General features: G+C 40.8%; 1 protein-coding gene across 3 annotated transcripts; it reads left to right on the forward strand.

Annotated features, from left to right (window-relative positions):
* Positions 1-1,900: 1,900 nt before the first annotated feature.
* Positions 1,901-27,956, forward strand: homer1b (homer scaffold protein 1b). Of its 3 annotated transcripts, XM_030142960.1 has the most exons (10): positions 1,901-2,081; positions 2,193-2,623; positions 7,980-8,136; positions 9,775-9,906; positions 13,272-13,364; positions 17,193-17,341; positions 23,437-23,593; positions 23,843-23,953; positions 24,057-24,137; positions 25,573-27,956. In XM_030142960.1, exons 2-10 carry the CDS (start codon positions 2,619-2,621, stop codon positions 25,762-25,764), a joined length of 1,077 nt encoding a protein of 358 aa, XP_029998820.1. In that variant the 5' UTR covers positions 1,901-2,081; positions 2,193-2,618; the 3' UTR covers positions 25,765-27,956. The 3 variants fall into 3 exon arrangements, with proteins under 3 accessions (XP_029998820.1, XP_029998819.1, XP_029998818.1); XM_030142959.1 differs by lacking the exon at positions 1,901-2,081 and having other exon boundaries at positions 2,114-2,623; XM_030142958.1 differs by lacking the exons at positions 1,901-2,081; positions 2,193-2,623 and having other exon boundaries at positions 7,626-8,136.
* The last annotated feature ends 25 nt before the right edge of the window (positions 27,957-27,981 follow it).

A 27,981-nucleotide genomic window follows, 5' to 3' on the forward strand; every position in this document is an offset into this window, starting at 1 on the left:
AAACATTTTTCAATTTGCATTCTGAAGAAGGGGTAAACCTACAGTTCAGTATAACCCCCATGGCAGCTGTCAGGTTGTATATTACTACTACTATCTTCAGAAACTACATCTTACAGCATTTATTATCTTTGGATTCCACCTTTTTGACTACTTTGGTGATGTTTTGATGCGCAACATGGAACAATATAGATAGATGTCACATACTACCAGTGATAATTGATTTATTGACAAGTGATGTCCCAGATAACACATGGCCCTGATCCTTTTTACTGGATTTATTTTTGTGTCATAATGAGGAAGTCAGTGACCCAAACATAACAGACAGGAAATGTAGCAGTTCAAGTCTAGCTAGGGGGGGACCAGGGAATGTTGTAGCATAGGGTTAGTATTGAAAAAGAAAATAGCTGCAGTAATAGCACTGCTAATATACATTTACATCTGTATTTGAAGCTGACAGGACATGTCTCATATTAAATAACAGATTTAGTCATAAAAGTAGCACTTTTAGATACAGTAGTGTCACTAAATGCAACTAAAAACCAGTTTATGTGATTGAATTTGATGTTTAGCATTCATGCCACCCAACCTACTAAAACAGCTATCAGGAATAGTGTAAACAGTTCATCCATGGGGGAGCCATCTATGTTTTCCACAACTGTGATAGGGATTGAACCCTGACTTCTTTCACAATCACAGAAATTGTTGTATCCAACAGTTTAAGATTTGCAGCAAGTGATTTCAAATTATTATTCTTTATTCTTCATTCTTTAATAACTTCATGTCAAACTGGATAGTATTGCTTATCAATATAGTAAGATTATGTGTCCCTGTGAGGAATAACTGCAGTTTGGATGGGAAGACAATGCTGAAGTATTTTTATGTGTAATACCACTGACAACCACTAGATGCTGACTCCAGAAAGACTTGGCTCCCAGACACTTAAACTAAGTTAACATTTTTCCCAGCTGTCTTTCTGAACTTGTTCATATCTAATAAATGTTCTGCTGGTGTATATTTACATTGATGCTCCGATAATAAGAATACGGTGAGCAGACATCTGATTTTATATGGGACTGCACCTCACTTTTTATCCCTGGTCCCCATGCCCCACATACCACATTCTTTTTTTTTTTTTTTAAAGGGCCATGTGATTATTGTCAGATTGCCATTAAAATGTATTGTAAATATCGACTGAATTTCTAGAAATGGTGGGTGTCCATGCACTGGTCTTGTCTTATCTTATCTTATCTTATCTTATCTTATCTTATCTTATCTTATCTTATCTTATCTTATCTTGTCTTGTCTTGTCTTATCTTATCTTATCTTATCTTATCTTATCTTATCTGGTCTGATCTCACTGTAAGAGTCTATCCAGGGAAATGAGCGGTATTAGTTTCCTATTCTAACTGTGTATCTGAGTGAAAACCCTAGCTTTGAAACTGCACTTTTGTTGGGATCCAGCAAGCATAACCATCACTGGTTTCCTTTATTAATAAGATGCCTCTTGTAAAATCTGACGTTTGGTAACTCCAGCAGCAACAGAGTCATCAAACTTACATGTCATACATTCCATTTTTGGAAGAGGACTCGCTTCAGGCTCTTGGTGATCGTGCTACTTCTCAATAAACTTCTTAGGCTCTGAAACAACAAAAGCATCAAATGGCATCGGTCCCTCGAGCACCCAAGTGACGTCACTGCGGAGGACGGTGTCGTGACGTAAGCAGCTCGATACTGAGGGTGGGGGTGTGAAGTGGAGTAGGGTGGTGGTGGGGGATGCAACAGCCAGATGTGGAGCGGTTTGGGGGGCGGGGTGCAGTGGGGTCTGTGGATAGGCTGAGATCAATACAGCGACATTAGACCACTGTGGAGTGGTTTAATGTGTGGAAAGCACACATCAGCACTGATAGGGACACCAGGGGCACAGTTTGTCATGTGGATCAGTAAAGATTAGATGGTTTAAAAAAAAAAAAAAAAAAGGACATGAGAAGCAGAAATGTATCGGTTTTAATGCAAAATTGCTTTGGAAGCCGTGAAATAGCTGTAGTCTGGATGAGAGTGGGGGTGTAGCCTGTGAGCCTATGGTAATGAGAGAGAGAGAGAGAGAGAGAGAGAGAGACAGAGAGAGAGAGACGCGGGTGGATAGTGTGATGCTGTGCGTTATCTACTGGCTAAATGAGGGTTGTCTTTCCCAGTTCAGGCAGCAGCAGGTCTTCTCCACCCTTCAAACGAGGATCTGTAATTTACACGACAAGAGCCAGGCGTGTGTCGGATCTCCATTGGACCCTGCGCTGGATCTGCCTCCGCTCTGCTGCTGCTGCTGCTGCTGCTCCATCACCAGATCATCATAGACAGGGCAGCAAACAGAGGCGGACAAGAAGAAGAAGATCTGGTGTCCGTGCCATGTGCAGATCGACATGTATGTGTGAATTCATGCGGTGACAGCGGAGGGGAATGGAGCAGTTGTCATCAAATTCCTGCAGACGCACCGACGGTGATACAGGGGAGCCTGCCGTGTAGAGAGAAGACCTTCATACGCAGCAGCCAATCCGAAACATTCATTTTTACTGTCACCGAAAAGGATCAGTGGTCAGGTGTCACCTTTCGTTTCAACCACAACAATGGGGTAAGTGTGATTATTATCCCTCTGGGTGAGTTTGTTTTGCCTCCGTTCTGTATTCATATCAGCTGCGGCTGCCTCACAGGGAATGAACTTCCCTGTCATGGAAACCATACGACGCACAATCCCATAATGATCCGGCTCTACAACTAATACAAACCAGTCCATCTGCCTAACAAGTCTAATCATCCTTAAGGTTGAGGCAACATTTCAGTTGGGTTGTGTAGCACTGAGTAGTGATCTTCTGATGGCCTTGCTTTGCGGAATACTGAAGCAGAAAACGCACCAATTTACTCCCGTTTCCACCTAAAACCGGATTCATTTTCTTGTTGTCTTTTTTATGAGACAAAAAAAAAAAAGAAAAAAAAAGAAGATCTTCAGGCCCAAAACTGGCACACTAATGCTGGTGCAAAAGTTGCTCCATCATCAAACTTTTATGATCATATTAGTGGGTTAATCTGCAGTGGTTCTTAAAGTGGGACTGACTGCCAGGGGGTCCTGGAGGGTTTTAGGGTGTGCTCACTGAAAATGAATTAATAATTCCTTCTGTATTAGAACAATAACACATTGAACAAGGATCCTGTTTTTTCTAGGTCTCAGTGTCCCACTGTTTACTCCCCACCTACATTATAGACAGTTATGTAATTCTGAATGATGGCATGTGGAACAGCAACATTTGTTCTCTAATATTCTCAGAGATCTCAGGTCTGATGTACTGTACATCCTGTACTGGGTTCTGACGAGAATAAAGATGTTTAGGGTCTGTTTAATATTATCAGCAGGAGGCTTTCAATATACCTGTCACAGAAGGCATTTGTGGTATCACATCCCCAAAGGCAGAGTAGTGACTGTACACACATCCTCCACAGCAGACACTCATCAGTGGAAGATCTGGCTAGTGCACCACACTGCTCATTTGCATGTCCCCTAACCCACAGCTCAGCGGTCCATTTCCCCACCAAGGCTGCCGTTCATAACAGCTGTCTCCTGCAGTTCATTGTGATTAATTGCACAGCAGGAGGTTAACAATATGGCACAGGCATGGTGTGATTTTTAAGGCTTCAGCCAAAACTCCTGCATTAACTATTTACAATACAGCGGAGGCTTCTCAGGCTCCCACACTGCCCTCCTACCGTGTGGGCAGCACATCATTCAGCGGTCTCCCACTCAGATTCAACTCTCCACTGGGCTCTGCCATACGGTGACTAAGTTAGTGTTATGCCAACTGACTCAGTGACTCAATTGATTCACAGTGGAATGAAATACAGAGCACTGGCGGCATATAGGGTGTGTGCACAATAATATATGAAGAGATGAGGATGCATTTGAGATTGAGGCTCACATAGGTGCAGATAGCTGTCTACCAGTAATGGCAAAGACAGATAGTGTCATATTTCACTTCTGCCTCGTGGCTCAGTACCAAGCTACTTCCAGCTCTAATGGTTATGGCACAGAGGACATTAGTGTTGGATGAGAACTGGAGATGCCTATCAACACTCTGTGCGCTCATTTCCTGGGCAAATACAATCAATGCCTGGACCAACTGAGTTTCTCTCCCTGTCTTCTTGTTTCCGTGTGTGTGGAGAGAATAAGAGAGTGTTCACAGGCACAGCTTCATCCAAAGCACACTGTAGGTCATCCAAGGCGCTCTCGGTAGACAGAGCAACAGGGAGCTCTCTCATTTAAAGACTGCTCTCTACCTTAAATAAGATGTACTCACCTTCAAGCTCGTCTCTGTTGAATTAATGAAAACCTCTGGAAGAAAGGACTTCTGGAGGTGAGGCCATGGTGGAGGTGGAAACGAAAGTGAGATGGACTATTACATTATGCCTCTGTTTTAGAAAGCGGGACAGCTGCACAGTTAGAGGGGATACACTGAAGCAGAAAATGAAAAGCATCCTTCTGTAGCATAAAATGATAAATGTATAAGCTGTTTGATTACATACTGTTGGATGGCAACACCTGTTGCAGCTCCAGAAAATGGAGATATTTGTGTATGTGGGCGAGAAAGTGGTAGGAATGGGCCTTCATGGATTTTGAGCATAAAATATTGGTATTTCTGAATCATATGAACACAATGTAGAAATGGAATAAAAAAAAAAGTTTTCGAGTTTCCAGCAGCATGGTTGTAAAAGTATAGACAATATAGAGATATCAAGACAACAGATAGATACTTTGTGTATTAGGATGGGTAAAATGCTGGAACTGAATTCTCTACAGCGATAATAAGTAAGTTAACCTTAACCTCAACACTGTATAGCAGGACAAAACATATGGATACATGTGAACATACACATATGGAAGAATCAACATAGGGAATTTATGACCTTAGAGTCTTAAAATCTGGATGGAAATGACAATTTGGAATCGCGTCTTGATTCACATCACATTTCACATCCAGTAGCCAAATTAAAGTATAACACAATGGAGGCCCTGTTCAGGTGTTAATTACATGTTATCACAAGGCTTATATGTGCGCCACATGATGTATGACATATTTTTTATAGTTATTTCATCAGGTTGACAATGATCAAAAACAAAATGGTATTTACCAACGTAGAAAACTTTGTGTCATTTTTAAATTTAATAAGTAAATATTAATAAACTGAGGAATACAAAATAAATTGATCTTTCTGTTGGCAGTTTTCATGCTAACTGTTCCCTTCCAAGTTTGGTAAATAATCATAGTTTAAACTACATAGATAAAATAGCATATTTGTTTTTCATATGGGTGTAAAAAGCCTTTATGCCCCTCAAAGGACTCTATGTCAGTCCATGTATTGTGCCATCATCATCATCATCATCATCATCATCATCATCATCCTCATCATTCCTTTATAGTAACAAAGTTTTCTCATGTCCACGTGACTTCATTCCTTGCTTTACATTTCTTTCAAAAGCATACAGTCATAGTTTCCTGTAGCTGTTTTCAGAGTTTAGAGCTTCCCACTCTCTTCATCTTCCTCTCCTAGAGGAAGGGAGGATTCAGCAGTGATCTCTCCTTTCCTACATTCATCACCTCCTCCACATACTCCTCTTCCCTCCCCTTTACTCTCACTTCATCACTGTGCCCCCACTTGCTCGCTCTTTCTCTCTTGTTCTCTCTACCTTCCTTTTCTGTTTTAACATTCATGTTCCATCACCTGCCCTTGTGTCATGCACTACACTCTGCATGCTAAACATCTCCTCCTCTTCCTCTTCCTCATCTGGGTTTTTCCTCCTTTACCACGTGGCTTCCCGCAATAGCCCACTGCTTACCTCATCTTACACTCTTCCTCCATTTTTCTCTATGTCCTTGTTTTCATCAATAAAATGTCAAAACTTGTGTTCCAAATCACGGTCATGCATGAGCACATCTACATACACACACACACATAACACACACACACACACACAACACACACACACACACACACACACACACACACACGCATGCACACACATCTACTATCAGCATCTGTGTTGATGAGAGATAGACAACATCACAAAGCGTTCTCTGCTTCTTCTCTTCCTGTTGCTAAATCTGTGTCGCTGCCATGCAGGCTACATGCTGCTGCTGGAGTTCACAAAGTCCAAGAGGATCAACATGTACTGATCTGACCTCCATGCACAGCCCTATGACTCTCATCTGGCTACTGGCTAAAACCACTTTCCAAAAACAGCAGGAGTAGGTCTGATGCTCTTTTTATCAAATGATGTTCGTATTTTGATAAATGGACAAAAAATCTGAAATGACATTCACCTTTTACTTTGTAATACTTTCATAAAACATTAATCATTAATCATTTTTCTCCTGCTTTTTCAAAATTCAGTTGTAGGAGGAGGTACTATTTTTTTTTTTTTTTTATTTGCAAGTAGTGGGGTGTCATTTTGGACAAAACTCTTGGCAAAGGCATTCATGTACAAATGAAAGCATAGCAACAAATCTGTATTTGTACTTGTCAAGAAAAGCACAAAATTTGCCACAGCTCCATCAAATTATGTAACAAAAATTATGCTACTTGCCAAGCGGCTATTGCACAGATCATACGGACAGGCTGTGGATGTGTGATGTGTGCTGGAAAAGAGTTAAAATGACTCACAGTTCCGCCACTTACACTGCTGTCGATGATTATGATAATTCGCACACAGCACTCCACAAGCAGCTTTGTGGAGCCGGCATTAATCATCCCAGATTCACTCCCTGACTTCCAATACTCTTCCATTCCCCATCCTTCTCTTCTCTTCTGTCTGACTTTCCCTTCTCTACCCTGTCTCCATGTTCTTTCTTTCCCAGTCTTGGCTAATCACACACAGGAGGGGTGCTGCTGCTGAATTTAATATTCATTTATACAGCAAGCCTTTGATGTCCCCATCACCCCTCAGTGCAGTGTAAGCACTTCTCTATCTCCTGCTCTGCCAGCACTGCCAGCCCAGAATATCTCCCTCTGCACCCTGTGCTTTGAGTGTGTGTGTACTGACTGTAGATATTACCCAAGAAGCCTCAACAATGCTGGAATATATAAGGGCACTGTAAGAGCAAACATAGGAGTGATGGATAAATAGATGGTGGTGAAGGTGCTCATGTGCACCTTGAATGGTTGTCAAAAAAACACAGATCGTCATTATTTTTATCTGGTACATAATAACACTAAAGGGGTAAATCCTAAATCTGGTTTGAGTGCCAAAGAGAGGGTCAATAAGGAATTAAGTCATCATTTAATTTTGATTGTGCTTTAATCTATATGCTACACAGGCACAAATCTGTACAGTCATACATGAATGCAGATTTGTAACTCCTTCGTATCTGTGTCAAAGTGTGTGCATATTTGTATGCACATGGGTTATGTGTGTATGTGTGTAGACTGCGGCCTTGATGGGTGTGTTTTTGGTAGTTAACCACAGCCTACTGTCTATATTTAGCCTTAAACCGTCTCTTTTCCCCCCGTGCTCTCCTATGTGACCCTCGCTCAGTGCTGCAGGCATTCCCATATCAGAGCAGGCAGAGACGGCTCTGCCTTATGCAGTGAGGAAAACACTGAGTTTCTGCTGGATAACTGCATGCATTTAAGGTTTTTGACTTACATGTAGAGAGATTATATGAGAGGGAAAGAAGGCGTCCGGTTATTGAGGGAGCTCAGTTGTAAATTTGTAGATTCAGTTAAGATTCAGCTACATGAATACAAGACAATGTGTACTGGCAGTGGTCCTGTGACAGCCTCTCTCTCTGCGGTGTAACTATGGAGGATGGCGAGCTAGTAATTCGGTTGCCAGGGCGATCTGACTCCCCTGTGGACAACAGGCTTGGTGCCGATGCTGGGTTTGGTGAGACTTTGGTTTTGCGGCACAAAGAAGTTCACCACTTCTTCTTCATCCCCTTCAGGGAGCAGCCCATCTACAGTACACGGGCCCACGTCTTCCAGATCGACCCCAGCACCAAGAAGAACTGGCTGCCCACCAGCAAACATGCTGTCACTGTCTCCTACTTCTACGACAGCACACGAAACGTCTACCGCATCATCAGCCTGGATGGCACCAAGGTGAGCCAATGGGGCTGCACACCATGCTGACCTCGAAGCACACAAAACACTGATTTTATCTCCCAGAGGTTTCAGTACAAAGACATCACATATTAAACCATCCTGAAGGTTTTAGCTACACTGTGATCTACTGAGTGTTAATAGTGTTAATAAGATCAGCAGTCTTAAAAGAGCTCAGCATTGCAACCAAGACTAAGGGCTCATGTTTCACTGTGTGTATGCATGAAGCCGCTGTATTTGTGTGTATGCATGTATGTGAATGTATGTCAGCACTTTACAGTCTGGACTTCAGAGTGTTATTTTTGTAAGAGAAATTTCAGCTGATGTGATCGAGGCACAGCTTAACATGACTGGAAGTAGATGGAGGGAACCGGTCACATGCATGCACACTCCCCACATGTTAATGAATGAGTGGAGGGGGTGACATTAAGGAGAAAAACAGATGACAGACACAGGCATGTAGAGGGTAGAAGATAAAATCAATAATACCCAGGTGAACATGCAAGAATTAAATGCAAGAGTAAAGCAAGTTCACTATTTTGTGCATGTACATCTGGTTTTGAGTGTAACATACATTATATAGCTTAGATTATTACATATAATTATTATGTAACAATAACACACACTCACATACAGTAGATGAAACACTCTTTCGCAACTCATCACTATGTATCGATGGCCTCCACATTACACAACATTGCTAGTCGATCGGCCAATAACTGGTTCTTCATTAGTGTTATTTAACTATTGAGAACAAGTTATATAACATGTTTTGGTTCATATAAATAAATATTAAATCAGGCAATATTCCATATTGGTTCTCCTATCTACAAATTCTATGAAAAAAAAAATACTGTTGAAGGTAGTCAGTCTCTCTATACTTTTTAACTCTAGCAAGTAAAGGCTAAAAAGGTAAATCTTTAAAATCAGACTCACTGACTATAATAATTTGCTCAATCATCTGGGCCTTTCACTGAAGTTTTTAGTTTCAGAAGCTGGTATGGAGCTTTCTTGAGTGTTTACTCTACCAGGATAATGTACAGATGTGGGATCAATGTGAATACACAAACATATTTGATAGTAGGATCATTTCATTGTTGATTTTAGTCTTTCTGGGGGATTTGTTGGAAAAATATATATACAGTATATCACCAGAGTACCCATTCATCTCAGTCAGTGAGTGTTCTAGCATTTGTTAATTCTCTCATTCTCTGTTTTTCATTCCTTTGCTGTATTTTCCTCATCAGATTTCAGTTGTTCTGCTTCACTGCTGTGCTGATATGCACATGTGTGTTTGTGTCTTACTGACAGTGGACAACTGAATTTGCAGCTGAAGGTTTTCACAGTCAAACTCAGCATCTGCTTGTTAGACTTTCAAACATGGATGTCATCTTCTTGGTGGGTGTGAGCCAGCTGCTGTACACCAGGAACTATATTCTCATACAATCACATACACACACTGAGCTGCTGTAGTGATGCGGTATCACTGTCAGACAGACACAAAGATCAAGGCTCTAGTGGAGCTTTCATTTCGATCTGTGCCTTCCACGTGCTTCTTTTTTGAGTCTAAATGATTGTATTTGTCTTACCCTCCCTGTGATACAATAATAGTTACTATACGTGGCCTCTGTTCTTCAGGCAATAATCAACAGCACCATCAGTCCCAATATGACGTTCACAAAGACCTCACAGAAGTTTGGCCAGTGGGCGGACAGTCGAGCTAACACTGTCTATGGCTTGGGATTCTCCACTGAGCATCATCTATCTAAGGTACCGCCCCCATCCTCCCACACACACACACACACACACACACACACACACACACACACACACACACACACACACATACACAATACACACACACACACCCCACATCTATTGTAAACCTTTACAGTAAGCATCAATCACAGGGTGGCTCCTCTTTTCCTCTGCTCCGGTCCCTGAGAGAGGATGGCATTTCAACTTTCTCTCATCTCTAGTTGCTATAGCTTCTCTCAAAGTGTATGATCTGCCTGGCAGTTAGTCTTAATGAGGCTTTTTCCTGTGTGTGTTTATGAAACTATGTACTGTATATGCATGTGTGCGTATGTGTGTGAGTAGGTGGTTGCTTCTCTCCTCTGCAGTATGATTAAGCACTGTCGTGAACCGGGGACGCTTACAGCATCCCCACTGACAGAACAGCACACACTCACACACACACACACACACACACACCCCAACACACACCAACACACACACCAACACACACATATACACTGGAACTCAGCAGTATAGACACGTCCTCAGTGTCAGAAGACAAGGATTAAGGAGCTGATAACAATACCTGATACAAAAGACGCTGCTTTGTCTCATGCAGTGTCCTGGGCATTAATAACAGGTTCTTTTGACCTGATGGTTCTGAAGTCAAATCCTCCATCTTATCTCTGTAGATGGTGACTGCCTTTGACAAACCCGGGGTCAGGTTTTTATTGGATTGCCAAAAATACAGAACAATAATATGTGTAGAGGAATTTATTGTCCCAGTTAAAGCATCCATATTACACCCACATTCTCAGGTGTAACAGACAAAACAACGCAACACGATGAACTAAGATGAAAAATAAAGAAGAGATATAACAAAATAAAAATGATAAAGACAAAACAGGACAAAACTGGCCTGAATGGTAACAAAATAAAAATATTCTTTCAGACTGTGTTTTGACAGAAGAAATTGGTCATTTGTAGTTTTCACATTAACATTTGAATCTCATTTATTAATGGCTCTGTTAGTTGGTGAGAGTGTGGTTGCTGCGATTGTTGACGTTATCTTACTATCTGTTACTGATGTTCTGACATTACAGCTATGTCAACATGGAAGAGTGAGTTTAAATGTAGAGGTTTGCTATTTCTTGACATTTTGTTTGTAAAGTTTGGGCCCAAGAAGAATAGTTTTGTCACTGTTTCTCTTTTTTTTGTATAATGCATCTGTGAAAGGAAAAAAAAAACTGAACTAAACTAAACTGAAAGACAATGACTGACTAATGAAACTTCTTTAATGCAGAGTGTTTTATTGAACATATCTGAGGCTGTGATTAAATTATTAACAGGAACCGCTGTACATCATAAGTGGACTCATATATCATTTTCACACTCATACCTGCCAGCTTAGCAGACAAAGTATTTCTGTGGCCAGAGTTTAAAGGTGAAATAATTAGGTTCACTTCTCAGATAACTGCATTGGCTACACTCCTGAGGCACTTATACCAAGAACTACTGCATTTAGATCACTGTACCAGAACTATTATATTGCACTGAAGTGAAATGATATTGAGTTACTCATTGCAACTTGTCTAATGGCAGACACAAGACCAGCTCCAGCAGAGTTGTCAATTTAATTTCCCCTCCACTCGGCCCTCTGCAGTACTTTTATACGCTGGATTACTCTACAGTGGGAGTTGTGAGAGTGGGAACCACACCCTAAAGGGACATTGGGTCTGTGTTCTTTTTGAGCATATGCGCCAGTGTGTTTAGTATTTGTTCAAAGCCCCTCGCTGAGCCACCTACCGCTTCAGGCTCTCTGGAGTATCTTTGCTCTTGACTAAAATAACTCTAGAGATCAACTCAGCAGTCGACAAATTCTGATTAAAGGAAAAGTCAAAGAGGGAATACAATGGCCAGCATGCTTTACACTCTATGTGTGTTTTTGAGATAGAAAGGTAACATCAGTGCCTACTTAGCTCATGTTTCTGTTGAGGCATCATGGGTAAGGACCTTCTTTAAGCTCACTACGGTTGTTATTGGCAACAGGTTCACCCTATCCTTCCACAAACCCCTTACACACGTGATCTATGGTGTGTCCATGCAGAGCGTCACAGCACAGAATAAACTACAGTTCCAGGTGTTGGTAATACATGCACACACTGTAATCGTTTTATTTATGCAAGAGTTGCCATTTGTACAAACAGTTAAACAATATAATGACTAATGTAATATTTGAATTATTAATCATTATTGTATTTTTAATTGAGAGCATTACTTTATGTTTAGGGCTTAGGGATTGGAATACACCTGGCAGTTTGATAACAACAGGAAGTGAAGAAAGATAATGTTCTGTGGGTCCCATAATTTAAGATAGATCACAACCAAGTAAACCGAGTGTTATAATATGAAGTGATAACATATATGTCTATGTTGTGAAACTGACAGAAACTGGAAAAGTTCACCTTTTTTGTCCCCATATGGAAATTCATCCTCTGCTTTTAACCCATCCTAGTCTATTAGGAGCAGTGGGCTGCCACTGCATAGCACCAAGTGTCCCAGGTCAAAGTCACAACCTTAGTTAAGGCTGCAGGAGCTGAAATCAGGTGGAAAAAATGTCAGAGTCTGAAAATACACATCCTCCTTCTGCAGCCCTCTCTCCCGCTAAATGAAGTGCAGTTGACCTGATGTTTCATGCTCTTCCAAGCTTCCATGTTGAGCCACAGCAGTAGAATCTGACAGATTCTGATCAGTGATGCATAATTACAGCTGTGAACCACATAATTAACACCCCTTACCTGTGTGAAACTGCCTGTGATAAGTCAACATCAGGGTGTCACAGGGTGTTGATTTTCTACAGTCCAAAATTGCTGGCAATCTGATGAAAAGTAATTAACACATTTTGCCTAATGCCACTAAAAAACTATCAAGTACTATAGCTGTCGTGTCAGGGATAGGAGAATGAACCTAGCATACATGTTAGCACAACCCAGGTCCTTACTTACTGCATTATTTTTAACTATGCATTTATTGATTTGTGAACTACTTGCCCTGCAATAAACTGCTGGCATGTCCAAGGAGTACCACCCACTGATAGCTGGAATAGGCTCCAGCATCCCCATGACCCTCCAGAGGATTAAGCAGTTTGCAAAGTGAATGAATGAATGTTAACAAAAAAAAAAAAAAACATTCCCTAGATAATACTGAAAATCACAACTGCGATCACTACTAAACAAATGTACATTACCGTAATCAAACAATAAACAAAAATATACAATTGAAAAAAAGAGGAGAAACAAAAGGAAGAAACAGAAATGAAAAGACTCTTTTGCTACATATGACATTTCTGTACATTTAGTAAATTATAATAAATACTTATGACTGTTCTCTGTGTCCAGTTTGCAGAAAAGTTTGCTGAGTATAAGGAAGCAGCACGGCTCGCTAAAGAAAAAAGTCAAGAGAAGATGGAGATGGCCACGTCTCCATCGCAGGTACGTCAAGCACACCCTGCCATAACCCTTAGCTTTTTTCACTCCACTCTTGTAACTTTTAAATGAGCAGTATGATGAAGAATCAGCCAAAAGATTTCGCATTCCCCCCAGTATCCCATGATCCTCTTGTCTCTCACTGAACACAGTGTCATTTTCTCTTTATGTATCCACTGTACATAAAAATAAAAAAACAACAAAGTGGAAGTTGAGAACATAATTAGCCTGTATGCGAGGTATTTGTTTGTGTGGAATATCTAATATAGAGTGTTTTAGGGCATGTGTAAGAGCATCTGAGAGAAAATTAGCTTGTTTCTGAAGAGAATCCCCAGAGAAATCTGTTCTTTAATCTAAAGCTGTTAACAGGCGTCATGTCTTCATCTGTTCATTACGGCTGGCTCAGGAAGCAGACCCCTGCTGAACTGCGCTCTATTACTTGTACTGTTATTGCTGTAGCCACAATGTGTTGAAATGGCCCTTGTGTTTCCCATGGGAGGGTGTTTTTTTAATGAAGCCAGTTGTGGACAGCCTCATTCTCATCAGGGGTTGAAGCTCCATGACCACTGACCACTAGTGCTCTACAGTAACTGCTGTTACGATAAAGGCTGCAGCCTTCGTCATAGTGGCCCACTGAGGATGTTTGCACCACCAGACCTTGTTTTTCTGTCCTCATAATGAACTGAAATGCATCATACTGAATTAGTGCATTGAAAAAGATACAGCACAGAGCCATATGCTGGTCCCAATAGACCAGACCCTTAGAGGAAATGCATCATGAACAGATATGAAATGGTAAACTAATGAACGTAGAGCGCAAAGCACCAGCCATAATATTCTCCTTATCTCTCCTGTCCTTCTTGTCCATTAGGAATGTACATGCAGTGTCATTGTGCTATTGTATTGTGCTCAAGCCCTAAGTCTTAATAGCTTTGTTTTATGTTTGAACAGCAGCTAAATGATTTGTCTCTCATATAATTCTGTGGTTGTATGGGATATAAAGATAAGGATTAATCCGTAATTCTGCAATTTCCCAGTGCTATAGTAAGCTACTTAATGGCCTATAGGCATGTGGAAGTGTTCAAGATGTACAAATTTTTAGCACCACAGAAAGAACAGCGGAATATCGCCCCACCCCATACACTAAACACATATTTCTACCATTGTTTCACTAACATATTTGGCAAATTTAAGAGATAAAAATGGGGAAAATCAATTCTTGTAGGAATACAGCAGCTTAATGGCATAAAATGATCATCTATGAGATTGTTGTTTTTAATTTGTAGCTATCTCTAGTGATAAAAGCCCATTGTGGTCTCACATTTTCTGTTAGTTATATTATGAATAATGTTCTATTTTGTATATGAATTTGTAAATAATCCCAACCTCAGTGTTTTTTTATTTGTCATATGTAATGGTGGCTATATTAATGCTCACAAACCAACTCTGCTACTATTTATTCCCAACAAACTACTTTTTGTGCTTCTGGTGATTTTAAACGCACCATTTCCTGCCTGATGCCTGAGGTTTTTTCTATGAAGGGAAACGACCAAACACCATTAAGAACCAGAGAGCTTTCATAGCCTCACCATATGTTAAAGGGGTTCTGTGTAGTACTGATATTCCAACCTATCAACAGCAGAGGGAAGTCAGGTACCAGAAACCACCTACGGCTACCAAAACTAGCAGCAAATTAACACTGTGCCTCTGCAGACTGTATCACTCATCGAATAAATTATAAATCTTTTTGTTTAATGCTACACACTACGGAAGCGTATTGCATTCACACAAAGAAATAAATTCGGCTCTGTTTTTCCGAATTAACGAGATAATTATCTCATAATTACCAGAAAAAAAAAATGGGGCGACACGGTGGTGCAGTGGTTAGCACACGTGCCTCACAGCAAGAAGGTCCTGGGTTCGATTCCAACACCAGTCGACGAGGGGTGGGACCTTTCTGTGTGGAGTTTGCATGTTCTCCCAGTGTCTGCGTGGGTTCTCTCTGGGTACTCCGGCTTCCTCCCACAGTCCAAAAACATGCACTAATAGGTTAATTGGTTAATCTAAATTGCCCATAGGTGTGAATGTGAGAGTGATTGTTTGTCTCTATATGTTCAGCCCTGCGATGAACTGGCGACTTGTCCAGGGTGTACCCCGCCTTCGCCCCTATGTAGCTGGGATAGGCTCCAAGCGACCCCCGTGACCCTAGTGAGGATAAAGCGGGTTCAGAAAATGAATACCAGAAAAAATAAGTAAAAAAAAAAAAAATTGGCTCTGTTTTTCTGAATTAACTAGATACTGTTTTCTGAAAAACATTTAAATTCGGCTCTGTTTTTCTGAATTAACGAGCCCGCAGAAGCCGGCGCTCGGAGCCTGACGTGGTGATGCGGGGAGTTGGAGTTGGCATTAATGAAGTCAAATAAAATGACATTCACCAGCATTAAAGAAAATATAACAGCAGAGGACTGTAAATGTGTATTAATTTATTTGTTGGACCTGATGAAGAGCATTACTCAGAACTAGATCCATGGAGGAGCGGCTTGGTGTCCCGGTTCACTGCGGTTAAGAGCCCCTCCAAGCCCCACAGGAGCCGGGGCTTTGAGGGCGCTAAGCGGGGCTTGGAGGTCAGAGCACAGCTTGGTTCTGAGTTCTGTAAACGAAACTAATTCCATGATCCTTAAACGGAACCAACTTCACACTCCCCCGATGGGTTTTCAGGAGCACAGGAAGGAGCTCCGGCCTGGATAAGGCACTACTGCCCCATCGACTGAGAAAATCAGAACCGAATTTTATTTTTTCATAGAACGGTATAAACACCTTTAAAAAAATGGGGTCTGTTTTTCTGAATTAACGAGCCAAATTTTTTAAACTTATTTTTTCTCGTAATTACGAGATAATTATCTCGTTAATTTGGAAAAACAGAGCCAAATGTATTTTTTTGTGTGAATGCAATACACTTCTGTAACACACATCTGTACTATGGTATTATTACATTTTCTCCTTCATAAAAAACTCACATTGAATTATTACAAGTCAGTCAAAATAACACTGTCCTGTAATCTTCATGCGCTACATCAGCTGATAGTTTACATTACATCTCTGTTAGTATAGCTGCATTTTTAGACTGAAAACAGCCTCAGTAAAATCACATTTCACCTCCTTTTTCTGCATGGTTTTTATCATCAGTAGCTGCACCAAAGATCTGTTTGGAATCATCAAAACTGTCCCAGTTTAGTCTGAACCGTGGCTCAGCAAAAGGCAAACACAGCAAAGATAATAACATCACATAATAACTTCATACCTTCATAAGCACCATTTCAGAATTAAACTCTATTCTTAGGGTAGAGCTGTGTCCAGTGGTGAAAACAACAACAGTACTTCTAGCTTTTATCACTTTTTTTGGCTGAATAGTTGTTTCTCAGTGGTTCGCATCTCATCTTGTCACGTTCTAACACTTTGGTCAAATCGAGACTAGCAAAGTCACTCACTACTCCCTCTAGTGGCCACATAAATCCACCAGACTGTCGTGAATATATTTAGTTCATGCCTTTTCCATCCAATATACTGGCGATTTTTTACATAACTTCAGAACTCTTTTTTATAAACATTCTAAAAAACTTTTAGGTAATTTTTCAATATTTTAAAGTAGAAATACTGCACATGGCCCCTTTAAGTCATCACTGCTTCAAATGATGTTAAACACAGTGAAATAAGATTCATAAGGAAATATCACAGATCAACACTGTCTTTATACTTTATATATGTAGTTGTATAATTTTATCCTGCAATAATCAATGACCATGACAGGAGTAACAGACCCTGCTTCTTTTGTAGGAGTCTCCAGGAGGCGAGCTCTCGTCACCTTTGACCCCAGTGACTCCACCCATGGAAACCATCAACGGCACAGATGAAATCTGTGACACAACCCCCAACTCAGACACCCGTCCAGAACCAGCGCAGAACGCACTGGCCTTCGCACACAGGTAGACCCAACCCTGATTTGTTCACTGACCTGTGTCGTCATGTCACAGTCTGACTCTATGCTCTCACTGTCATCTTTCACACAGTAAACGCACAAATGCACATTAAATGCAGTTACAGATGTTGCACTGGATGGGTTCATTCTGCTCTCTGTCATGTCCAGTTTTGAAGGGCGTTCTGTTCTGCTGTTTGTCTGAAGCGCAGACATACACCAGTCTTTCCTTCTCTTTTCCTCTTTATTCCTGTACACCTTTATGTTTTTTTTTTTTTGACCACATATCAGCATCATAGTGATCTCCCTCTATTCATGCCTGCTCTCTCGTGTTTTTCCTCTCTAGGGAGCAGTTTAAGACTTGTCGGGTCTGCTCTTTCTGATAGGGATGTCGTTAGGAGTCCTGACTACAGCGACATCATAACTGCACAAAACTAAAAAAAAATGTTCAGGCACAAATTTGTCTAAAAATCTACTGCTTTGATTTCAGTTCAGCCACAGGAAGGGTGTCTTTACAAAACCTAATGCATGGCTGCGTAATGCTAAACTGTTAAAAATGGCAACTACAGCACGCCATTACTCTGGTGCAGAAGAATAAGGGCACAATGCATTTTTAATAAACCAGTAACACTTACACGGACCAGCAAGAGATGTAACTTTCTCAGGAATGAGGAGCTAACAATCTAAGATATTTACCTTATTGATCTGAGCATGCTTGGTATATTTGAAGTTTTACTGTTTGTTCTACTACAATGCAATAATATCTTTTAAAATGCAAATTTCTAATTGTATGACTTTTATGTTTGATGCATTATGGAGTATGTGACAGTATCACTTCTATGCATGCACACTCCTGATGTACACACTCCTGATGTCTTTATGTCCTTGTTATCAGACTAAATATTCAATGTGAATGTTAATGGTTGTTTATTTTACAGTAGATTGTGTAAGATAAAGAGGTCAAAGCGTCATGTAAATGATTTTGTATAATGGCTTTCTGGAGAGGTATCGCTGCTAGGTTTATCAGCAAAAAGGTGTCTATGACGCATTTATGTAAGACTTATATAACATACTGTGGGAGGCAGAGAATACAAAGAAGACAGACACACGGAGAGTGTGTGTCAGAAACTAGCAAGAAAGAGCACAACAGAGGGGTGCATTGTATAGTCTGCACATGAGTCACTGATAACCAAGTATCAACTGCAGACACACAAACTTACTGCTATGAATTCACACTTCTGAAAGTGAACAGGAGGACACGCAGAGTCAGAGACATGTGAGTGACTGAATAGTTGTTTTTTTTTCTCAGGAGAGGAAATGTTGCTATTATCAACTGTCACCTGTAGTCAATTGTGCACACAGGTCTTTTCATTTGTAAAATCTCTGTAATATCTCATTTTATTATTTCTCTGGCTGCGATTCTTATTAATTAAAGATGTCAATCAATTGCTTAATGTACTATCATTCTTTTTGTGCTGAAGTGCTGGTGTCGGAGATGAGATGCACTGTAACAGTATCATTTTACAATCTTAAGAGGCGCTTGTATTAACATGTGTTGAAGTCCACATTGTAAATACTCATAGATCCCTTCTGCTTCATCTTGAACTTAAAGCTACATAGATTTGTGCAGTGAGATGTAGAGAGGACACCCACTGCCTGCTGCAGCGTTGCTGTTGATGTGTCTATTAATGCTGCATGCGTGGGAGACGGGGTCGACTCTCAGCATTGGAGATGGCAAGTGTGGACGTAACAAGCAAACCTCAGTCTCGCATATTCAGGCATATGCAAAGAGGGTAGATGCGAGAATCATCCACAAACACCACTCTTTTTATCTTTAATATCTTTTTCACCTTTTTATGCACACATGGATCAGAATTTTTGTAATTATCTACTACATACATGATCTTTATATGTTTATCACTTTTGCAGTAGCTATGAGTCTTTTAAAGGTATATTTCTGACATGTTGTTACGTGGTGTGTAAAACCGTTAGTTGATTTGTTGAGAGAAAAATAAAAATGTTGTATGTAAATGATGCATTTGTGTTTATTTTGTGTGGTTCAAACCTACATGTAGAGAAGCACCTGTAATACAGGTGTGTGTAGACCTCTGTGGTATTGTGCTTCTATGCGGTGTGTCGGATATGAAATGATGTACATATATGTATAGCTCTTGACAGCACAGCAGGGCTGTGTAGGCAGGTTTATGTGGGTGCAGGGGGCAGAGGAAGACAGAGGAGGATGAGAGACAGCTGTATGCAGGGCTGTGAGAGGGTTTTTTATATCCCAGTGTGTAGGCGTGTTTGGCAGGTCTGCAGAGGACACGTCTGAATGGTTTTCTGAATGTCGGAAGACCTTTAGTTGGGTTTGCCTTGGCTTCATGTGAATGGTCTTGTAGGGTTGGAGGATGTAGGTGTCTTTTTTGTGGGTTTGCGCTAAGACTTGTGTGAGCGAAGCGAGTGGCAATGTCATACGTCAGGGTGCCTCCGTTCCTCTGGTGCTGCCATGGCAACTGCACTGGCTCCCTGCTTTTCTTAAGGGGTTCTGTGAGGAGGAAACACCTACCTGACATGGACAGCGGTCAGGACACAGAAGAAATTCATAAACGCTGTAAAAACACTACTAGTGTCAGAGGTGTGTGTTTTGTGATTAGTAGTGTGCCAAGTGTGCGCGGAGAATTATGTGTAACACTGTGAAATAGTAAGACACAAAACACAGGCTTGATGCTTTATTCAATACTTCTGTAATATTGGCATTAACAATGCAGTGTACACATGACAGATTATATTCACATCACAAAACATTGAGAATTCAAATGAATTAAAATAACACACAATAAAATAAAATAAAGAAATAAAATGAGGAAGATACAAATAAATCAATAAAATGAATTATTTAAATCTGCTGTCACATATGCAATTAAACAAGACTTTGAAATTTCACAGTAATTTTACTTAAAAATGCATAATGAACACTGTCCTAAAAGTTAAAGGGTTAATCTGCATTTGATTCCCTTAACACCACACAATAGGTTCCAGTATTATGAGAAGTGTACTTACAAATTAACAGTCACCTGATAAAAAAAAAAAAAAAAAATCTAAATTGTAAAAAAAAAACAAAAAAAACATTCATTTGTAAATAATTGTACACACATTGTCTTCATATTACCAGCAGTCTATCAGTAGTTCAATGGCAACAGCGATGAACTTACCCTTCATGTGTTTCACACACCATCACTTCTGCTCTGCTGTCCTCACCAAGAATTGCGCTCAGGTGCCCTCTGAAACCTTTAAGCCAGACTCATTTAATGGAGATGAACACCAGTGTCAAAATATCTTTCACTCTTCTGTGTCCTCTAAATTTCCCTCCATCGCTCTGCTTTGCTTTCTCCGTCTGTCTCCATCTTCGCTTCTTGACGTCTCGCCTGCTCTCCTGCACTGCGAGCTGGTTTGTGGGGTTTATACATTGGCAGTGCTGTGCGCCTTGGTGACAGCATCGCTCCATGTGTGTATGTGTGGTAGTGTGCCAGTTAATATGTGCATGTGTAGGATGGAGTGTCGTCTCCCTCCTATGCGTCACACACACAGACACACTTGTACTTGCAGAGGGGGTGGCTGTTGTGTAAGAACTGAAGGCACCGTGGGAGTCCTGAGTGAATTAGATCTGGGCTTTCTCTCTTTTACACTTCACAGAGTGGGTGTTATGGCATAGCAGAATGCTGCAGTGTGTGAGTGTATATGTGTATGGCAGGGAGGGGGGTGGAACAATACTGAAAACAACGTTGTTATGGGTCAGAAACAGACCCTCATCACTCCGAGTGAGTGAGCTAAGCTTCCTTTTGTGTTGTTCAGTGTATTTCTTTCCACTGCTGTGAGGAATTACAGTGAAGTATGTGGGAGCAGAAGCTCCTTTTCAAAGGTACTTGACTCGATGTCAGCTCTCGACAATGTTTAGGTCCCATATATTTTCCTGCCCATGTGAGACAGTATGTGAGAGATAGGGATTGAACAATATGTAAACCATAAATGGATGCCTGCAGTGAAATCCGCACAGGGAGCTTTTTTTTTTTTTCTTCAGATCGTAGAATTATGCTTCAACTCTAAACTGACTGCACAGATGAGATGCAGGAAGTGTTTCTCTGCTGTCCTCACACATCTCTTCTACTATAAAATTCCATCATTCAATCACTTCTGCTTTATCTCTCATTTCATCCTCTCTTCTGTGAGTAGCTGGACCAGATTAGGCTCCAGCCAGTCTGAGGATATAATCTCAGATTACAACCAGTGTGTCAGACAGCTGCTTTCAAAGTTACAGGCCAGGAAGTGTACCATGAGTGTCCACTACAGCCCTTTCAGCTTCCTGTTTCTGCTAAACTGTTCAGATGTGCATTTAGGTGGATGAATAACTAGTACTGACTAAAAAAACTTTATGAGTGTAATTGCTGTGGTCTGGATGGAATGTCAGTGAGATGAACCTCAATAATCTGTGGTTATTTTTGGCAGATTTACAAAGGCCAACATCAGCTTTAACCCTTTATAGGGCACTCATAGAAATACTCTGAAATTCAAAATTTCAACCTTAGTGTGTTATTGGAGGACCCAACAAGACTTTATTACTTTTGTGAAAGGTCAGTGAAGTTACTGTATTTGGTTCCTTGCCCGTAAGTGGCAGGAAAAAAAATACAATAAGTGTATCTAAAAAAAATACAAGAAAAACACATGTAATGTGAAAGGAACATGTATTTTAGAACATTAGAACAACATAAGTGCTGATCCAGGCACCTGTCAACAAATACATTATTACTTTGAACATCCTCACTTACATTAGTACCATTACTTCATGGTACTGTAATGGCAAAATTATATCACTTGAGTAACCGTCGAAACCATATCACTCACGCAATTCCTATCTGACCCATTTGTGTAATTCCATCTAACTGGGCTAATTTATATCACTTGTATAATTCTTAACTAACTTCAAACCTCTGGTCTTACTGTACTCACACAGTCACAACATACACTATCTGTATCTAACTGCACAGCACATTCTCTGTTATCAAGGACATTAGCCACCGTGTGTATCAGGGAACACAAAGCATCTCACGCTGACGTACATGAGCAGCACCAAATCACCCCATCAATGTTTCCCTCCATACGTAGGACCTCTGAACCCATCCTGACCCCTCCCACAGAACCCTTGATTACTTCATGACGTTTGACCACTTGTCAGCTGTTTAAGACTATAACCTTGCTTTTTACCTCTGCCAAGGAGGTTATGTTTTTGCCGGCGTTGGTTTGTCTGTCTGTCTGTCTGTCTGTCTGTGTGCAAGATAACTCAAAAAGTGATGGATGGATTTGGATGAAAATTTCAGGAAATGTTGATACTGGCACAAGGAACAAATGATTAAATTTTGGTGGTGATCGGGGGGGGGTCACGGGGGCACACTTATTTGCCTTGGCGGAGGTATGCGCTCTCTGAGTATTTTCTAGAAAAGACAGCGCAGACTTCCACCAAGGCAGATCAGTGGACCCCCGTGTCCCCCCCACCCCCAATCACCACCAAATTTAATCATTTGTGCCACAGACAGACAAACAGACAGACAGACAAACACTGGGGGGAGGGCACTGATCTGCCTTGGTGGAGGTCTGCGCTCTCCTAGTGCTTTTCTAGTTTCATTGTCCTATCTTCTTCTGTATATAATGCTCACTACTCCATTCTCACTTACTCTCTCTTAAGACTTGTTCAGGGGGAGTCCTTCCTGCAGGAAGCAATAAACTCACATGAAAGGCCAGTTTTGACTCTTGAGTTCTCAAATGACAGATTTTCCCACCATGGTACCAAACAAAGCAATTACACTCACTGTTCATGCAGAGGTGGACCTTGCAGGCCCTGTAGACTACATTGGACCTGAGATGGTTGACTCACTGTCCTCACTGTAACTGGTGCTGTCCCTGTATTGTAATATGTGTGGAAATTACCAAAAATAGTCACTTGCCCAATAAAGGGTTAAGATATATGAGTACATCCATAGTATGTAAACATAATCATCATTTTATGTTGCTGCAAATGATGTAAACTGACAGTGCATTCGTTCCTGTGTCCTGCAGCCCCGCCATGACAAAACACTGGGAGGCTGAGCTGGAGGCTCTGAAGGGAAACAATGCCAAGCTAACAGCGGCTCTGCTGGAGTCCACAGCCAACGTCAAACAGTGGAAACAACAATTGGCTGCCTACCAGGAGGAGGCAGAGAGACTACACAAAAGGGTGAGTGACGGGGGCAGTGGAATACTTGTGTGATCTCATGTTTGATTAAATCATTCAGACCAAAAAGGTGACATCGTTTGAATTGGGGGAGTGAAAAGTGAAAATAAAGAGACAGAGGAGAGATCAGTGTGGTCACAAAGAAGAGAAAGAAGAGTTCAGGTGAACAACAGTGGAAGAGAAAGAAAGGGTGAGATTGGATGTCTCAGTGTTCTGTGAATATTAATGCTTATTTCCGTCGTGTTCTCATAGGTGACTGAGCTTGAGTGTCAGAGCAACCAAACTCCTGTGATCAAATCCCAGAAGACTGAACTTAACCAAACCATCGAGGAACTGGAATCTACACTAAGGGACAAAGAAGAGGTGTGTCAGAGAAAGAGACCTGAGATGGAAGAACAGTGAATTAAAATAATTATAATGGTTTATGTATCCTGCATTCATGTTAATCTCCTTTGTCCTCCTCCAGGAAATGGAAAAACTGAAAGAAGAACTGGAAAACATGAATGATCTGATGGAGCAGAAAGACACCCTTACTCAGAAACTTGAGGTGCGTGAATCATTATATTATCCTCAGAATATTCTTCAGGTTTTTGGTGACCTGCTTGAAAATATAAACGTATTTAAGAGTGTCAAATTGAAGAAACGGAATATAACACTTATCATTGTGTTTGGATTTTATTGGAAAGCACTTTGGTCACTTTAAGTGTTGTAAAGGGCTCTACAAATAAATATTGGTTGATTGATTGAATGATTGATTTCCTTTGTATATAATCATACAAAAATGAGAACCAGTGTGTTTTTGTTACCTTGGAATATGGCGCTTCATCTGTAGCCTTTCTTTTATCCATTTTATCACAGGTGGCATTCCATCATGTTGTACATCACTATGTTTCCTAAGTAATATCCCTTTAACTTGCTGTAGTGAAATCTTTTATATTTTTAGTGGCCACCATAGGTCCAGGTGAGCTGACGGCCGTGTGGAAATTAAACCGTAGATGCCACTAATATTACAAATTGAACCTTTAACAATTAGTGGTTACATCAGCCTTAACCCATAAAGACCCAATGTGACTTAAGTGGCAGTTTCCAAATGAATTTTTCTCACCTTTCCTAAGTGATTTATCACCATTTATTATAATACTCTCCTCTGAATTTAGCATTTTTTCCAGTGAAAATTATGTATTTTCCTATGTTTAAGTCACTGATCATGAAGATGTTCATAAAAGCTCAGAGTAAAGTCAAAGGTTATTATATCAAACAGAAAAAAAAAGGAAGAAAAGGTGAGTTTTTCAGTAAAATCTATCATTAACTGAACATAAACCAAGTGTGTCCATCCACTGTCATTGATCCAACTCCATGAGTTTTACTGGTGAATCATTGTTGTAGAAGATGACGGTGTTTCCACGGTAACTACGGAGCCTCTGAACATCCAAATGGCTCATATCTGATGACCATGAAAAGACGACAAACTACATTTTACCCGAATCATTTACATGTATTGATAGGATTAGTGGGTCAACAGTTTAGATCAGTAGATGGTTTCGGTCAGTGGTGGATGTTTGGGTCTTTATGGGTTAACCTCCTAAGACCCAGCTATGAGTTTTCTGTCTACATTTGTGGACAAGAGTTTCACAACTTTATACAAAAAAAAAAAAAAAAGAAAAGAAAACTGTCCACCGCAAAGGACATTCCATAAAAAATTTGAAAACTGCATCCGAAAAAACTGTTGCATGGTGATGTTTCCAATATAGGCACTTATTTAATAAAAAACAAAAAAAGCTTGTACTTTGCTGACATTTCCTGGGTCTTAGGAGGTTAAGGTTAAGGTCTAATACAGGTGCTTTGACCTTCCAGTTCTCCTGTTATCAGCTTATGTCTTGTAGAGTTCCAGGGAGAGGTAGGGTGTGTGGGTTAAATAGTTTCATAAATGCACCTGTCAAGGCTGTCACATGGTCTCAGAAACACTACTATTGCTCTTGTAGGAAACGGAGCTGCGCAGTCGAGTCCTGGAGGAGCAGCTGGCAGGAGCTGAGCAGCGGCTGGAGGAGAACCAGGAGGAGCAGGAGAATTTCAGGAAGAGCCTGCGGACGCTGTTGGAGCTGCTTGACGGGAAGATTTTTGAGCTGACAGAGCTCAGAGATACCCTAGCCCGACTCATAGAAGAAGCCAGCTAGAGACGGAGCTGCTTAAACTTTATAGACAGAGCCATATGATAATTAATTTACACCCTGACATCCCCAAATCACCCTCACCGACCCGACTTGACGCTCTGTTCTCCTTGAACACCCCAGACACAATAAAACTGAGACACTACACTGCCCTTATTCATATATTGCTCAAAATGGGCAGCTAATTTCCCGTTTTTACCTTGCAGACATCAAGCTCAAATTTCCTGCTGGCACTCCTGTAGTTTAAGACAACACAGGGACTACCTCATCTTGCCTTCTGATTGGCTGGTGTGGGTGTATCCTTGGTTGATCTCATCAGTCATAGAGATGCCTGCCGTGGCACACTGCAACTGCCCCCAACCCACGCACGCACACATACCCCCCCAACACACACACACGCACACACACAGTTAACTTGAGAACTGTGCCTCAGTGCCATCTGCTGTTTGACTGGGAGCGCAGCGCCACAGCTTGCAGCATAACAATGTCACACCCTCCTCCTTTTTTCCCCCTTAAACTGTCCCCCCAAGGGGAATGTTGAAAGTCATGTGGAAATAATTGCTGTTAAGACTCAGAGAACTGCGCCAAAGCTGCCAAATCCCCCCCAAAATATTGTCCTCTAACAAGCAGATGCTTTGATCCAAAGTGACTTACTGTACAGAGAGAAGTGCTGAACAGTGTGCATGAGCTCGGCCTGCCAGCGGAGTGTCACTGGAATTAAAAGACTGCTCTCAAACAAACAAGTCAGTCTCACCTGTTGGCCCAGAGTATTATCACTGCAACTCCCCAGCCAGGACACACAGGGCTGCTGGGAAATAGAGTTTCAATAAGTGGACCACTTCGCAAGTGTAATCGAATGACTACTATGTATCCATACTCTATAAAAAGTTCAACATGATTAACAAGTATTGATTGAATCTTCCAGTGGCATTGATCATGCCACACACAAATTTTAGAAGGCATGTGCCCGTGTTAGATTTAACATGATTCCTGTATCCAGACTGCTTCCACCATCACAGACAACTGACCTGTCTTCCTGCCAAACTCAGTGTGGTGTGTGTTCTTGAACAAGGCCTGACCTTTGACCTAATGTGTGCCTTCAAAGCACACATAAGTGGACACGTTTGTATATAATATAGTGTGTATGTGTGCGTGTGTGTGTTTTGTGCTGTGCGAGAAGATCAAGGCCTTCACACACGTACACTGAGCAATACCAGACAGGCTCTATATTATAACACCTCTATCTAACACTATCAGGTAATCTACTCAGCGGACCCATGCAGATAGGTCAGATGCAACTCAGCTGATCCCCCCCCCGCGTCCAATATAGAAAGTGTACTACTGTTGACCGCGAACCTGTGTGGCAGCCCTGACCGGTCGAAGTAGTGCATCGTGAAGGGCTTAGAGTGTCATCCACGTGTTCATAAATCTCCACCTTCAGTGAAACTGGCCACAGATTTTCACTCATCACAGTGAATACAGAACTGTACTCAGTTTCTATTGTTTTTTACACAGGATATAATACTGATGATATACTTATAAATCTGTATAGGATAACTTTCTATACTTATGTTGGCATTGTAAATGAATGGATGGATTATTCAAATGCAGTAACACTCTGCAGTGGCTTATTGTTGTGTATTAACCCAAATAAAAAGCATTATGTTGTTATCAGACAATGAAAACTTCTTCAAAACATTTGAACAATTAAGCACCACAACATAAAGACATAACTCTTTACTCGTAAAGAAATGATCTTCAAATCAGTGGCAGTAAATTCTTCTATTACCTTATAGTGTGATTGAGCACCTTGAATTATTACACTGGACTAAGTATATTTTATGTCCAGAGATTTGCATCAGTAGCACAGTTGAATTCTTTAGTTCTTTCTGTATTTTATTCTCAGGTTAATACACGAGAATAAGGTCCACGTAGAGGGAAATGTTACCCGGTCATTTTCTTTCTGGTTACACTTCAACAGTCGAATGACAGAGATGGAAAACCACAATATTATTGCTCTTGTTAATGAATGCCTTTGTACAGTAGTGGATAAGAAGCTTTTCATTCTCCTGTTTTGTAACTTATGGTATTCAATGTAGGTATTATTATTGTATTTAGAGGTATGAAAAGACTGGCAATATTTTTGACTATTTAAAGTAATTTTGAACTCATGATATTAAAGAGGTACCTCAGGCTAATGATGTTCGTAGATTGGTGGAATGT

The sequence above is a fragment of the Sphaeramia orbicularis genome, chromosome 9 (genome assembly GCF_902148855.1).
Source record: "Sphaeramia orbicularis chromosome 9, fSphaOr1.1, whole genome shotgun sequence".
NCBI lineage: Eukaryota > Metazoa > Chordata > Actinopteri > Kurtiformes > Apogonidae > Sphaeramia > Sphaeramia orbicularis.